Here is a 13,291-nt window from a genome sequence, read left to right as displayed (position 1 = left end):
CTAAAAGAAACCATTGAAATATGTTTGAATAACTACCAGTACATTAATAAACCACGTAACTTAATCAATGTTACTACAGACAGATTCTCAAGTTCACTATTTTATATGTTCTGGCAAATATCCACAAAAAATGTTATTTCTTATTTAAAAGTCATTTTACAGATCCATTTCTCTGAAAGTACACAACATTTTAAGCTATGTCTCTGAAATGTATCTTTATCAGCTCACTATTTGGCTATCACAATTCTTACTTTTGCATGTTTGCCAATCCACTTCACATTTAGTTTCTAACTGAAAAGCCAGTTACCCTATTCTGATTATTTATTATATTTGTATAATTAAGTGAAAATTTTCTTTCAAAAATGGCTGTTGAAAACCATAACCATTTAATGAAGCTTTGTTATGTAGTTAAGATAGTTGCACATCTTTTAACTCACCATAACAGAATGTTGTGAAAATGTACATTTATTGTATGAAGCTGTAAGGGTATCTCACCTGGTATATAATGTGAATATAAATGAGATATATTAATTTTTTTAATATCATAACAATCCTATCCTCTATAGCATACATTCAGAATACTTTATTTCACTCATTAAAGTACAATAAACTCATAGTTTTGGTAACAACACAGTAAACTATGTAAATTAGTACTAATGAAAGTCAAAAACTAAAAGTTATAACCTACTATTTATAACAGCTCTATACTTTACATACAGGATCAGTCATGTTTAACAAATACACATTTTAAACATTTTCTTTTAATAAATAAAAAAATACTCTACTGGATAACATACTGAGGAGATAATACATACAGTACTGACTTTCCAATGTGATATACTGACATACTAACACTTACAGTACTGACTTCCAAACATGATATACCAACATAAAAATACATACAGATATACCAACATAAAAACATAAAAATACATACAGTACAGTGATATACTGACTTCCAAACATGATATACATGATATACTGACGTAATAATACATACAGTACTGACTTCCATACATGATATACTGACGTAATAATACATACAGTACTGACTTCCAAACATGATATACTGACATAATAATACTTACACTACTGACTTCCAAACATGATATACCAACGTAATACTACATACAGTACTGACACTCAAGCATGATATGCTGACATAATAATACTTACTGTACTGACTTCAAAATATGATATACTGATCTAATAATATATACAATACTAACTTCCAAACATGATATACCAATGTAAAAATACATACAGTACTGACTTCCAAACATGATATACTGATGTAATAATGTATACAACATTGACTTCAAAACATAATATACTGATCTAATAATATATAAAATACTAACTTCCAAACATGATATACTGATGTAATAATACTTACAGTACTGACTTCCCATATTTTCAGGGTTTTGTCATCGGAAGCACTCACTAGCAAACAGCTATCGCTTGACCAAGCAACATCTGATATTCCCTGCAAATTAGACATTAGACATATTATCTGGTAGAATATAACATCTAATATTTCATAGTCTACAATACATCAACTGCTAATACTTCCTGTGGAGATGTTCATAAAAAACCTCCAAACATACAAAACCTTACAAAGTTTGTTCAGTGGAAATGAAGGAGCTGATAAAATACACAACAGAATAGAAGAAACTGCAGTCCACAGCGAACAGTAAGGGCAACGGATGAAAAGTTAAGCCTAAACACCATAGATTCTCTTTTCAATTTCACCTTTGGTGAAATTGAAAAGAAATCTTTAACATGTGTATGTAATCATTATTTTTATTGTTTTTTTAAATAAGTAATGATAGATGTAAAGGTAAATTTATTTTACTCACAAGTAAGAAACATATGTAGAAAGCCTAATGCTTCAATTATTAAATGATTAGAGAAAATTCTTTAAGCTTATTTTGAGAGATGAAATCCATTTCTCAAATAACTTTTTTTACATTCTTAATAACAAAATAAGTGTATACAATAAGCCAAAAAACATTCAATTCATTCCAAAAATAATTTAATCCAAACATTTTACTTAAAACAATGTACAGGGTATCCCAAAATTTGGTTGGCATTATAATGTGAAAATTAACAATGCTTTTCTTGTTTCTGCACTGAATGAGCATCAGTGAATATGTGGAAATTATTAAGACTGAGCAATTTTAATAAAGCGTGAATGTTCAAGGTGGACAATGTAAATGCATACAGACATTCTCAACAACTTCAATTGCTTTTCTATAGTATTAAACACATTTCAAGTGAAAATATTTTAGATTGTAGGACTTCTAGACATGTACTATTAAAGATGGTGTCCTTAAGGTAGGCCTAATCTTCAGAAATTGAAAAAAGTAATTACTGAATTAATAACTTTAAAATGCAACAGTTTCTGAGTGATGCTTTTGATATAAGTGACAAGGCAAGAGTTATTATAATTTATTTACTGGGAAGTGAAAGAGTCTTTCTGTAAAAAGCAACTTTAAACTGCAAATTACCATCTTATCTGTATATATGTATCAAAAAATAAACTTAGCAAGTTAACTGTAACTTGCTAGACATCATAATTAAACATCCAAAATGGATGTTAAAAAGGTGCAACAAAATTTAGTTTACTCTGTGTATCTATTTCAATCAACTAAAATTAACTAATTAGAAACTAAAAAATAATAAGTAAATAAAACATATTTTTATTTTTCAGTTACATATATAATTTTAAATAGTTTTATTGTAACTGAAAATTCTGCTGCTTAGCAATATTCAAAGCAAAGATGGATTGTTTCCTACCAGCTTGTGTCCAGATATTGTCTTCTCAAACTTGCCGTCATAAGCTCCCCAAATTTTTATTAGTTTATCAGCAGCTGAAAAACAATATTTATATAATGTTAACAAAATGAAACATTCATTATGGAAGGAATATTCTGCTGGATAATATGTGCAGCTAGAAGAGTGAAAAATACAAAAAAAGAAGAGAGAAATTATAGTATTTATCACAAAATTCTACAACTGGAACTACTACATTACACTCTAATTAAATTGTCTGTAAGGCCTTAAACAATTAACATTATTACAAATTAGTTACAATTATCTGTTATTACAAATTAGTGACAACTTGATAAGAATCAAACATTGTGCTTATAATTCATTGGTACTGAAGTTATCAAATGTTGTGTGAAATCTATTGATGGTGAGGATATAGAGATTTCTAGGAGTGGTAACTCACATTATAATTATAAGTGGATTATGCACAAGACTAGTGAAATAAAAATATAAGAAAAGAAATTTGGCTTATGAACTGAACTTTTGAGAAGAAGTAGAGAAGCATGAATAGTATTTATGATACAACTATTATATACATAGTATATATAGTATTTATGATACAACTATTATATACATAGTATATATAGTATTTATGATACAACTATTATATACATAGTATATATAGTATTTATGATACAACTATTATATACATAGTATAAAGAATTTGTTATATGTACATTTAACTAGTTTGAATACATGTATATTTATAATTTAAAAAATAAGAGTAGTGCATGCTGTTGATTTGTTTTTTAATTTATCACCAACTCACAGACACCTACTGAAGAAGAATCCTTAGTCCTACAGCAAGAAACACATACAAAACAAATTGATAATTTTAGGTTATATTTTGGGGAAAATTTTGGAAAAAAAACACTTAAAAATTAGTTTTATTTAAACTACCTAGTATTAGAAAAAAAACTATGTGTATTTTGAGTATAAATGAAGCAAAAGAATTGAAATCTAAGCTGATTAAAGATTACAAAATTAATAAATTTTGACTTACAGATTTAATTATTCTATTTCAATTTTAGTTCAAACAAGCATGGGTAAAGACTACAAAAATGTAGTGCTATTGTAGAGTGTGTTGTATTAAAAGTTGTAAATAAATCTGTTTCAGCAGTGAAGTTCTGTTTAAAATTATGAAAATTAACTGTATTAACGTAATACATGATACAAATATCTTTGCTTGTTCATAACTTCTCAGTAATTTTTTCTGTGAATATATAATATGAAGTAAATTCTTATTGCTAAAATTAAAGCATTATCGCTTCACATAATAATTTTGACAACATGCAAAATACTCATAATACTTCTTACATGAACTGGCTAACCATTCTCCACTAGGACTAAATTTCACTGATGACACAGCTTTTGTATGTCCAGCTAGTGTAAACTTCAGTGTATAGTTTGGTTTCTGTAAAAATAACAGCTAAGACTTTACTTGAGTATTAGAACACTGTATTAATATTGCATAGAAGAAGAAATTTTTGTCCAGCAAGAAGTTACTTGAATTAACATACAAATATTTGGCACTAAAATATGTAACAACATTAAGTTCACACAAAAGTTGACTTCTTAACTTACAACATAGATACATAGACAGAAATTATAATTTTCCAAAATGAAAATTTATTTCAGATAAGTACCTCCCTCCCCTTACAAGATTAGCTCTTCTCATTTTGTGCTGCCCTCTATATGCAAACTTTTTTGAATTCCTGCCACAAGCTTCCAACCAGCAAAAAATGCATGTCAAAAAAACAGGTAGATCAAATGCTCTCTAAAAAAATTAAACTGAATTAAATGAAGTTCTGCTATGGTAACGAAAGTTAAACCACTTCTTGAGTAATTAGAGATGTACAAAAAAAGACATCTACACTCAAATACTGCTAAACAAGAAGTGATGTGCAGAGGAAGTTACGTGCATCACAGTAGTGCTCTCCTACTGGTGGAAAGGTGATCCATGAGAGACGTGTTGGAACTTTGGATTCCAACAAAAGGATGATGAAGGCTTGTGGCATGAAAAAACATTTGCAAATAGAAGGCAGCATAAGACAAGAAAATCTATTCTTGTGAGAAGAAAGAAGACTGTATCAGAAATCTACTTAAGATATTCTACCTTAATAATCATACACAATCTGATCTCTGCTACAAGTAGAATATACTTGAATTATATGTTTTACTGTATTTGTTAGATTTTTCACGATTACTAATAACTTATAAAAAAAAAAAACAGCAATATGTATCAGCTGATTATTTATGACATTAATCAATTTAATCATAATTTCAATTAACTGACTATTGCATGCAACTCAAACTGAAGTGACCCATTCTCATAAGTAATGAAGCATATTAATTAACCCTTTGTCAACAGCACTGGTACACTGGACCAATGATGTATCTGTAAAGCTACACATCATAATGTTTAATATAACTAGTTTAAGATATCTATTAAGGAAGCAAAATATACATAAAGAACATTGTTGGATAATAATATTCTTATTTCTATTGTTATTAAATATATAATGACTTCATTAGCTAGGCTTCCACTAGCCATTAGCCACATTGCCATTGGCAAAAAGAAACAGCCTGTGGCTAAAAAAATCTAGTGTTGGTTTCACCACAGTGGCAAAAGATAAGTTTTCAGACTTGGATGGTTTTCCTTTATTTATTCTGATCAAGTTTCGGTCTTAACAGCTTTCATGGTTTTTATCACCATCTACGCCATTAATGATGACAAATGACCAGAGGCCCCAAGCAAGTTGAATAAACAAGAAACGTCTTTAAAAACTACTACTGACTGTAATCTATATTTTCTTTATATATGTATTTTTATGATTTCAGGGATATGACAACTAACAAATTAAAATTAAAAAAAAAATTATTACTCAGCTGTGCTAATGATTTCTTTTATTTTCATTTCTTATGCTACATGTTTGATTCTGCCCGTGGTACACAAACAGTAATCAGACAAAACCTGACTTTTGTCAAACCAACATATGGTCTGTATCAAAATGGAAATCCAAAGTTTTGTTTGACATATGTTTGAATTAAAATCATGACAACTCCTAGATCAGATAAAAAGATGTCTGAACAGTTATAGTTTTTTTTAAAAAAAGGTTGAGGCAACAACATCACCTGATGGTGGGAAATCCACTTCCAAAAGAAAAGACAGCTCTGAAGATACTGAAGCTTGCAGCAGTGATCAGATTGTCAGTGTGAAAAAAATATACCCCAATTTTCAGAGTTGTTAAAACACTTGGTTTTCACAGCTTCCTCAGCTGGAACATGTTTCCCAACAAAATACATTTCATTGCAAATTATGCAGGGATAACAAGAAGACAAATACAGGTAAACATCGATATAAAACGCATCGATAAAGCAAGATAATCAGTTGGGCGATGATGGTCTTAGGCCCCAAATTTTTTGGGGTTTCTACAGAGGCGCCGCTTAATATTACCACTGCTTAATGTAATCAGCCGGTTAATGTGATCAAAATCAAAACCAAATCCACTTCAATCTTTTTGTATGGTTTTCACGCCGCATATTGTGATCAAACCCCGGCCTGCATGTAATAATTCCTGGCGGCCCAGCACACCCGCCGGCAGAGAACCTCACCAGCAGAGATGGAAAGATTACCGTACTCTACTTACCCAAAAACACCACCAGCAAGATTCAACCACTTGACCAAGGGATCATCGCCAGCTTCAAGAGAGAATACAGAGCTCAACTGGTCAAGGCCATAGTCGATGATATCAGCAACGTACCAGAGTTCTTGAAGAAGATGACCATCAAGGACGCCATCTACATGAGCAGCATAGCATGGAACAAGATAAGCCAGAGCACCATCATCAATTGTTGGAATAAAGGACTCAAAGATACAGCACCAGAACCACAACCAGAACCAATAGAAGAAAAAGATGACATTTTCCATGGATTTACAGCAGAAGAAGTAGCAGAGGCAGAAAGGAAGTTTGTAGACTACCAGGATGGACTCCCCTTGACAACCCTTGTGAAGTAGTGGGCGAGATTGACGAGTAGCACCAGTTACCCAGCCACCCCTCACAGATGAAGAGATCCAGAAAGCAATAGAGAACCCAGCGCAGCACCCACAGATTTTACCACTCCAGATGAAGAAGAAGATGACCCCATTCCAGAAGAACTCAGGAATTGCATCACCTCAACTCAGGCAGTACAGTACACAGAACAACTTCTATATTGGGCAGAACACCACAATCTAGGAATTTGCAAGATACTACAGATCCAGGACCTAATGAGAACTGCGAAGAGGATGCGGAACCAAGGAGGAAAACAACAGACACTTTTGGAGGCTTTTGAAAGAAAGAAGACTACTGAGTAACTATAAATTTGTGCATTTCAACTTGTTTTATGTGCTTACTATATTTTATTGTTATTAAATTTTTTGAAAAATCCGTTTTTGTTTCAGTACTGAATTCGTATTTTAAACTTTGCCATGAGATTTTTTTATCTGGTAATTATTTGACTTCAGTTTGTACTTAGATTTTAATAATTAGTAAATAAATTATCAAAATTAATTACTATATGTATTAACTTTAAAATTGAACTAATTTTAATCAGCGTCTAATCGTAAAACGATCACATGATTGCACTGACGGAACTACTTTTAGAATATCAGCCCCCATCAAAGTAATGAATTCGATAAATTTCTTTAGAATTCTGCTTTTTACATTTAATTTCAGTCTTAAAATTGAGTTTAATAAATAAAACTAAATTTTAAAAAATGCTATATCATTGGTGTAAGTAGTTTTGTTTGTTTTTCTTTATTTCACTACAAAACGCGTAAATTTTGCATTATCGCTCAGCCCAAGGGTAAAAAAAATATATAATCAAATCGGTATAAGGCAATCAGATACAACGCGGTCGAATTTTTTGGACCCCAACTAGCGCCTTATATCGATGTTTGACTGTATTTATGCTACCACTGGGAAAACCGCTACTAAGCCTAAAAAAGACGACTTGGTGAAGCATGCACGGTCAGAAGATCATTGCAGTGCAGTAGCATCACAAGTTTTGAAGAAGGACATGTCAACTGCTGCTGTGAATGTGGGGGGTGTAAAGGTGGCATTCAGGCACAGATGGCCACATGTACAAGCAAAGGAAGCCATCCCAACTGTGAAGTTTCATTCCTTCCTTCCACTACAAGTATTCAATGTAAGAATATTCTTCATTCTAGTATTAATACGATACTTTCTGTTTTCTACAGTATTTTCTTAAAACAAAAGTCAATTTGACAATTTTCTAAAAGTGAAACATTTTGAAAATATCTATCAAAAATTTAGTAGCTAGCCAACTCTTCCAAATATCTTTGTTTATTACTGTAATTAGTGGTCTTATTTCAAAACACAAGTTCTTATATATTTTCTAACAGGGAATGACCTTTCTAAAAAACTACAGACTCAGTAACAAAGTGGAACAGAGAGCTTCATATACACCCACAGCCAGTCCCTGGATGATATGTACAGTGCCCTAAATCATGTAATTCTGGATGAAATGCAGGCAGACTTTAGGACATCGCCTTTCCCATTTTTTGCTCTTGAAGCAGATGAACCAGGAAACACCTCTATACTGATAATTTATATCAGGTATCTTTCATCATTAGGTGGAGGTGCAAGTCGATTCATTGCTGTGCATGAGCTAACCAACACTGGGGCTGATTCTATCTACAACACAATGCACTCAGTCATGGCAGATTGAGGATTGTTTGATGTTAACTTGGTTGGACTTGCAACTGATGGTGCAAATGTTATGGTGGGAATTAAAACCGGTGTTGCTACAAAATTTAAGGAGGAATGCCCCTGGATAATAACAAGTCATTGTTTGGCACATGGATTACAGTTGGCAGCTGAAAAGGCAGCAAACTAGGTGCCATACCTTGTGAAGTACATTTCAGTTTTGAACCAGTTTGTAAAAAGCCTGAGATATTCTTCCAAGTTGTATTGGGTTCTGGAAGAGAGCAAAGCATTGCATGGAGAGAAAAGCAAAAAAATCAAGCAAGTGTTCTTCACACGATGGCTCTCTTTTAATGATTCTGTCCAAGCACTAGTCAACTGTATTGCATATGTGATAAGCTGCCTGCAGGTCATAGCAATGATCATTCTGTCCAATCAAATCAATCATTGCAGTAGTCCATCAGCACTTATAAACACAAGCAAACAGCACAACTCTCATGTTCTCTGCAAGTCCAAACAGTGACAGTACTAGGTCTCATCCTTCCCAAGTTCCATTTTTAAATACAAATTCATGTAAATTTTAAATATACAAATTAGAACACATAAATACATCAAACATCTGGAATAGAACATCCCAAAACTACCAGGTTAACTGGCTTTCTAACTAAGCTATAAATAAGTTAAAAATATATTGACTACACCTAGTGGTCTCTGAAAAAATTGAAATTACAGCTTTGTCATGATAACACATTTTTGGCTGATGCTGTTGGCATTCTTGGACTTTGTCAAGATCTCTACAGAGAGCTGATTTATCTTATGATCAGGCTAAAGCAATTATTGATGGGTCAATTCAGTCGCTGGTACACATCCCTGGTCCTTACACCCAGACTGCACTGAAGGAACTCCCACAAGCTCCTGATGCCAGTGGTTACACTTCTTACAGAAGCCATGACATCAAAGATATTAATAAACAACATGAAAAGTACAGATCAGCTGCTGAGTCATTTGTTGAAGAGGTGGTCACAAGACTACAAGTAGTATTCCCAGACACTAACATCATGTCATTTTTTCAATATTTAGCCCATTAGCACAGCAGAGCAGTATCTGATGAGGATGATCTAAAGAAACTCATCCAGCACTTCTCTCCTTTCGTCTATGAGGATGAGGCACTGACTGAATGACTGCTACTAAGGAACATAATGGAACAGGATGCTCACAAAAACAGAAACATGAAGTACTTCTACAAGGAATACATCCACCAGACCCATTAAACTTTTCAAAATCTGTCTCAGCTTGCAGCAATTGGATTAATAATTCCAGTTACATCTGTTGACTGTGAGCAGGGAATTAGCAGGTACAACAGCATCAAAACAGATGCCAGGAGGAGTCTGTCTGTGGCCAAGACAGAAATGTTACTGAACTTATCCATGGAGTCCAAACCTTTAGATCATTTTAATTTCAACTCTACATTCAGATACTAGGTCACTCACAAAGACAGACATGGGTACCATTCCCTGTTGAAGAAATGTGCTTCGGAACCTCAGGTGTCAACTTCTACCACATCTGTTGAGAATGATTTGGCTGTGGAGCTGCCATTGGATTTATCTACTTACTAGTCATGCTACCGTATTCTAGTTTCAAGTCTTTTTTTTTGTTGTTTCTGTGTTATTTTGAGAAATGTATCTCTTTATTTTCCTCTTTATCATGTTTATTTTGTTATTTTGTTTATTTTGGCAGGGAAGATTGCTGGAGAATAAAGAAATAGTACAAAACTTAATGTCTTGTAGATTTTAACATAATTACAACTATTTTTTACTGGATAGAATTGATGCAAATAAAAGTCACGCACCACACAGTTTTTGGCAACCTAAAATTGTGGCTAAACAACTGTCACTGTGGCTAAAAGAAAATTACTTTATTTATCCACAGTGGCTAAAAGAGTTATTTTTCTAGTGGAAGCCCAGATTAGATGCTAGTTGTACACCTTGTTTCATGAAAAGTGATAAATGACTTGTTTAGCTGATTAAATACTTGTGTCTTTTAAATTAAGAAGTCTATACAGAAGTGAAATGTCCCATATTTAGTGTTTTTATCCCTCCATGTACACTGTCGAACAAGTGGTATGTCTGTAGACTTATACTATTAGAAACCAGGGTTCAATATCTGTGGTGAGCAGAGGCACAAACAGCCCTTTGTGTAGCTTTATGCATAACAAACAAACACTGTCAAACAGTGTACTGTTAGAATACCAAAAACTAGAATAATCACACACACACACAATGAACCATGTTTATAGTAAGACTAAAATTTTCTTAAGGTACTCAAACCTACCCCAACAAGTCACTGATCAAAGGCCATGGCATCACATTTCTTGACTTCCATTCAAAATTTCAATGAATTGCTAATTTATAAATTTATGTCAATAAATTTAGAATTAAATTGTAGACTATAATTCAAACTTTAATATTATATACGAGTTAATTTCTTAAACTTAAATATTAAAAGAACATACAAATATAGATTTTAGTGAGTTGTGTGGTATGTTGAATGCAGCACTGTTTAAAATGAGATGTTTGTGATATCAAAATACTAAGTCTATAGTTTTGTACAAATTATGAACTAAAATTACTAATATTATCAAGGTAGAAAATAAAATAAGAACCTCATATCTTTTTTATTTTGTTAAGATATGACGTATGTACTGAATCAAACATGGTAGCCCTGTTCACCAGTTTTGAAAAGTCATTTATATACAGTTGAATAACCATTCAACAACTTAAAATGTCTCCCTAGTGGTTTTCTTAGTCATTTTAATGTTTTAAAAGGCTACCATGTTCTTTCAAACCAAGATTTCAAGAAATTAGATTGTGTCTTTAGTCTGCTTGAAATTTTGTATTTTTTTTAATTTAAATAAATCTTAGTTACTAGCCTTAATAAATTATACTATAATTCTATGGTATCAGTGTAGTTATTTATAATTTCTTGTTTATTCATCTGTAAAACATAAAACCTAAAAAAATAGATTTCATTTCTTATCTTCCACATGTAAAATTTTAAAAGACTTAACAACCAACATCTGTCATCAGCCAAGTACAACTAGAAGAGAAATTTTCTGCTTTATTTCTTTACTGTTCTATATTTTAAGAAAAATATTTAATAACTTATTTCCAAATAGTAATAACCTATATACATATATAATAATTGATATGTGGCCATATATTAAAAATATCAGTCTGCTAAAACACAACCAAAACAGTCACTTTTTTAAGTAAAAAAAAACAATTGGTTTTATATTACTGAATACAGTAAGTACAATGCATGTGTGCCACATTAATGCAACATGAAACATGTTAGCCATAATTCTGTGTCAGGTTTCAAACTTTTCAAACAAACTACCATTCATTTTGACCCAAGATTCCAATGGTGAAACTTGTCTATGGTACCAATCATCTAATTTTGGGCAACTCTCATCCAACCAAACAGAAGGGCATGAACATCACTCCTACAGAATGCACACAGCCTTACAGTACAGGGTGGAGTTTATAGAAATGGGATCTTAGCTACAAATTAGTGTGATGACTCATGGAAATAACCAACTAACTGAAAGCAAGGTTTCCAATTATTACTAATTTTTTTATTATTCCAATGAGTCAAATAATTCCCATTATGTTTGTTTGTTGCAAGACAAAGTTACACAATAAAGTGTCTGTACTCTGTGATGAGTCGCAGGTATCAAAGCTTAAATTCTGGCATTTTAAATCTGTTATATTTATTAGACACCTTGTGAAGATAACTGAGTAACTAAAATAACAACTGTCCAAGCCTCACGATTACTCAGTTACAAAGTTCCACTAACTGCCTAGCTTTTTTTTTCAGGATCAATCAACATGTTAAAGTAAAAACTGACAACTTCATCAGTTTTCCTAGAGAGCAAATAAAACCACATGGCAAATATGTAGAGTATTGTAATAATACTTGACAGAAATTTGCAATCTAATACTTACAGGTTTAGAGGAATTAGATGAATCTGTAGACTTGGAAACTATCCCACCACCAGATGACACTGGGCAAGATGACTGAGCACTGGATTGTGATTGAGATGAGTTTTTAAATTATCGCTTTCTTGAGAAGACTTTGGTGGGTCCTCTGTTGCCATTAGATATCTTTTTTGCACAACTCACGCTAAAATGTCAAAATTAACCAAGAAAAAAAGTGAATAGTTCATACAATTTTCACCAAATAGATTCATAGTAGTTATTCTGGTACCTAAACCACAAAAAAAATAAAATGTTTTTTTTTTATATACACATGCCAAACAAATAATACAATATCATAAAACAGTTGTAATTTCAGCCTTAAGTGATAAGCAAGAGGTTGTTACTAATGGATTAAGGTTACTGTAATTTGGATCACACATTTAATATAGCTGGGAAACCACTCAATAGTGGTTAAAGAAAAGGACTTTGACACTGTAGAAGTCACACCAACAAGTTAATGCTCCATTACTAGGATATACTTATATATATATTAGAAATCAGAAGAGGTAATTCCCTCTCTACACCAATCACTGGTTTAGACTTCACACAGAATATTACACACAGTTTTGGTATCCAGATATAAGAAACAATATTCACTTATTAGAAAGGGTTCATATGACAGTTACTAGGATGAATTTAGAGATAGAAGAATCATCTTATAGGAATAGGTTAAGATTTCAACTTATTTTCTCTCAATAAAAGAAAGGTGAGAGG

At 32.2% G+C, this 13,291-nt stretch overlaps 1 protein-coding gene across 1 annotated transcript in view; it reads right to left on the bottom strand.

Moving 5' to 3' along the window:
• Positions 1-12,711, bottom strand: part of wds (WD repeat-containing protein wds) — a 29,527-nt gene extending 16,816 nt beyond the window's left edge. The window contains exons 1-5 of the mRNA XM_076487516.1: positions 12,632-12,711; positions 12,545-12,599; positions 4,150-4,246; positions 2,800-2,873; positions 1,397-1,486 (exon numbers count right to left, since the gene is read on the bottom strand). Coding sequence (XP_076343631.1) covers positions 1,397-1,486; positions 2,800-2,873; positions 4,150-4,246; positions 12,545-12,599; positions 12,632-12,696 — 381 coding nt within the window. The 5' untranslated portion in view covers positions 12,697-12,711. The remainder of the gene's footprint in view (positions 1-1,396; positions 1,487-2,799; positions 2,874-4,149; positions 4,247-12,544; positions 12,600-12,631) is intronic.
• Positions 12,712-13,291: the final 580 nt, after the last annotated feature.

This window comes from Tachypleus tridentatus, chromosome 2 (assembly GCF_004210375.1).
Source record: "Tachypleus tridentatus isolate NWPU-2018 chromosome 2, ASM421037v1, whole genome shotgun sequence".
NCBI lineage: Eukaryota > Metazoa > Arthropoda > Merostomata > Xiphosura > Limulidae > Tachypleus > Tachypleus tridentatus.
The sequence above is the reverse complement of the archived record's forward strand: the minus strand, read 5'-3'. Positions and strand labels throughout refer to the sequence as shown.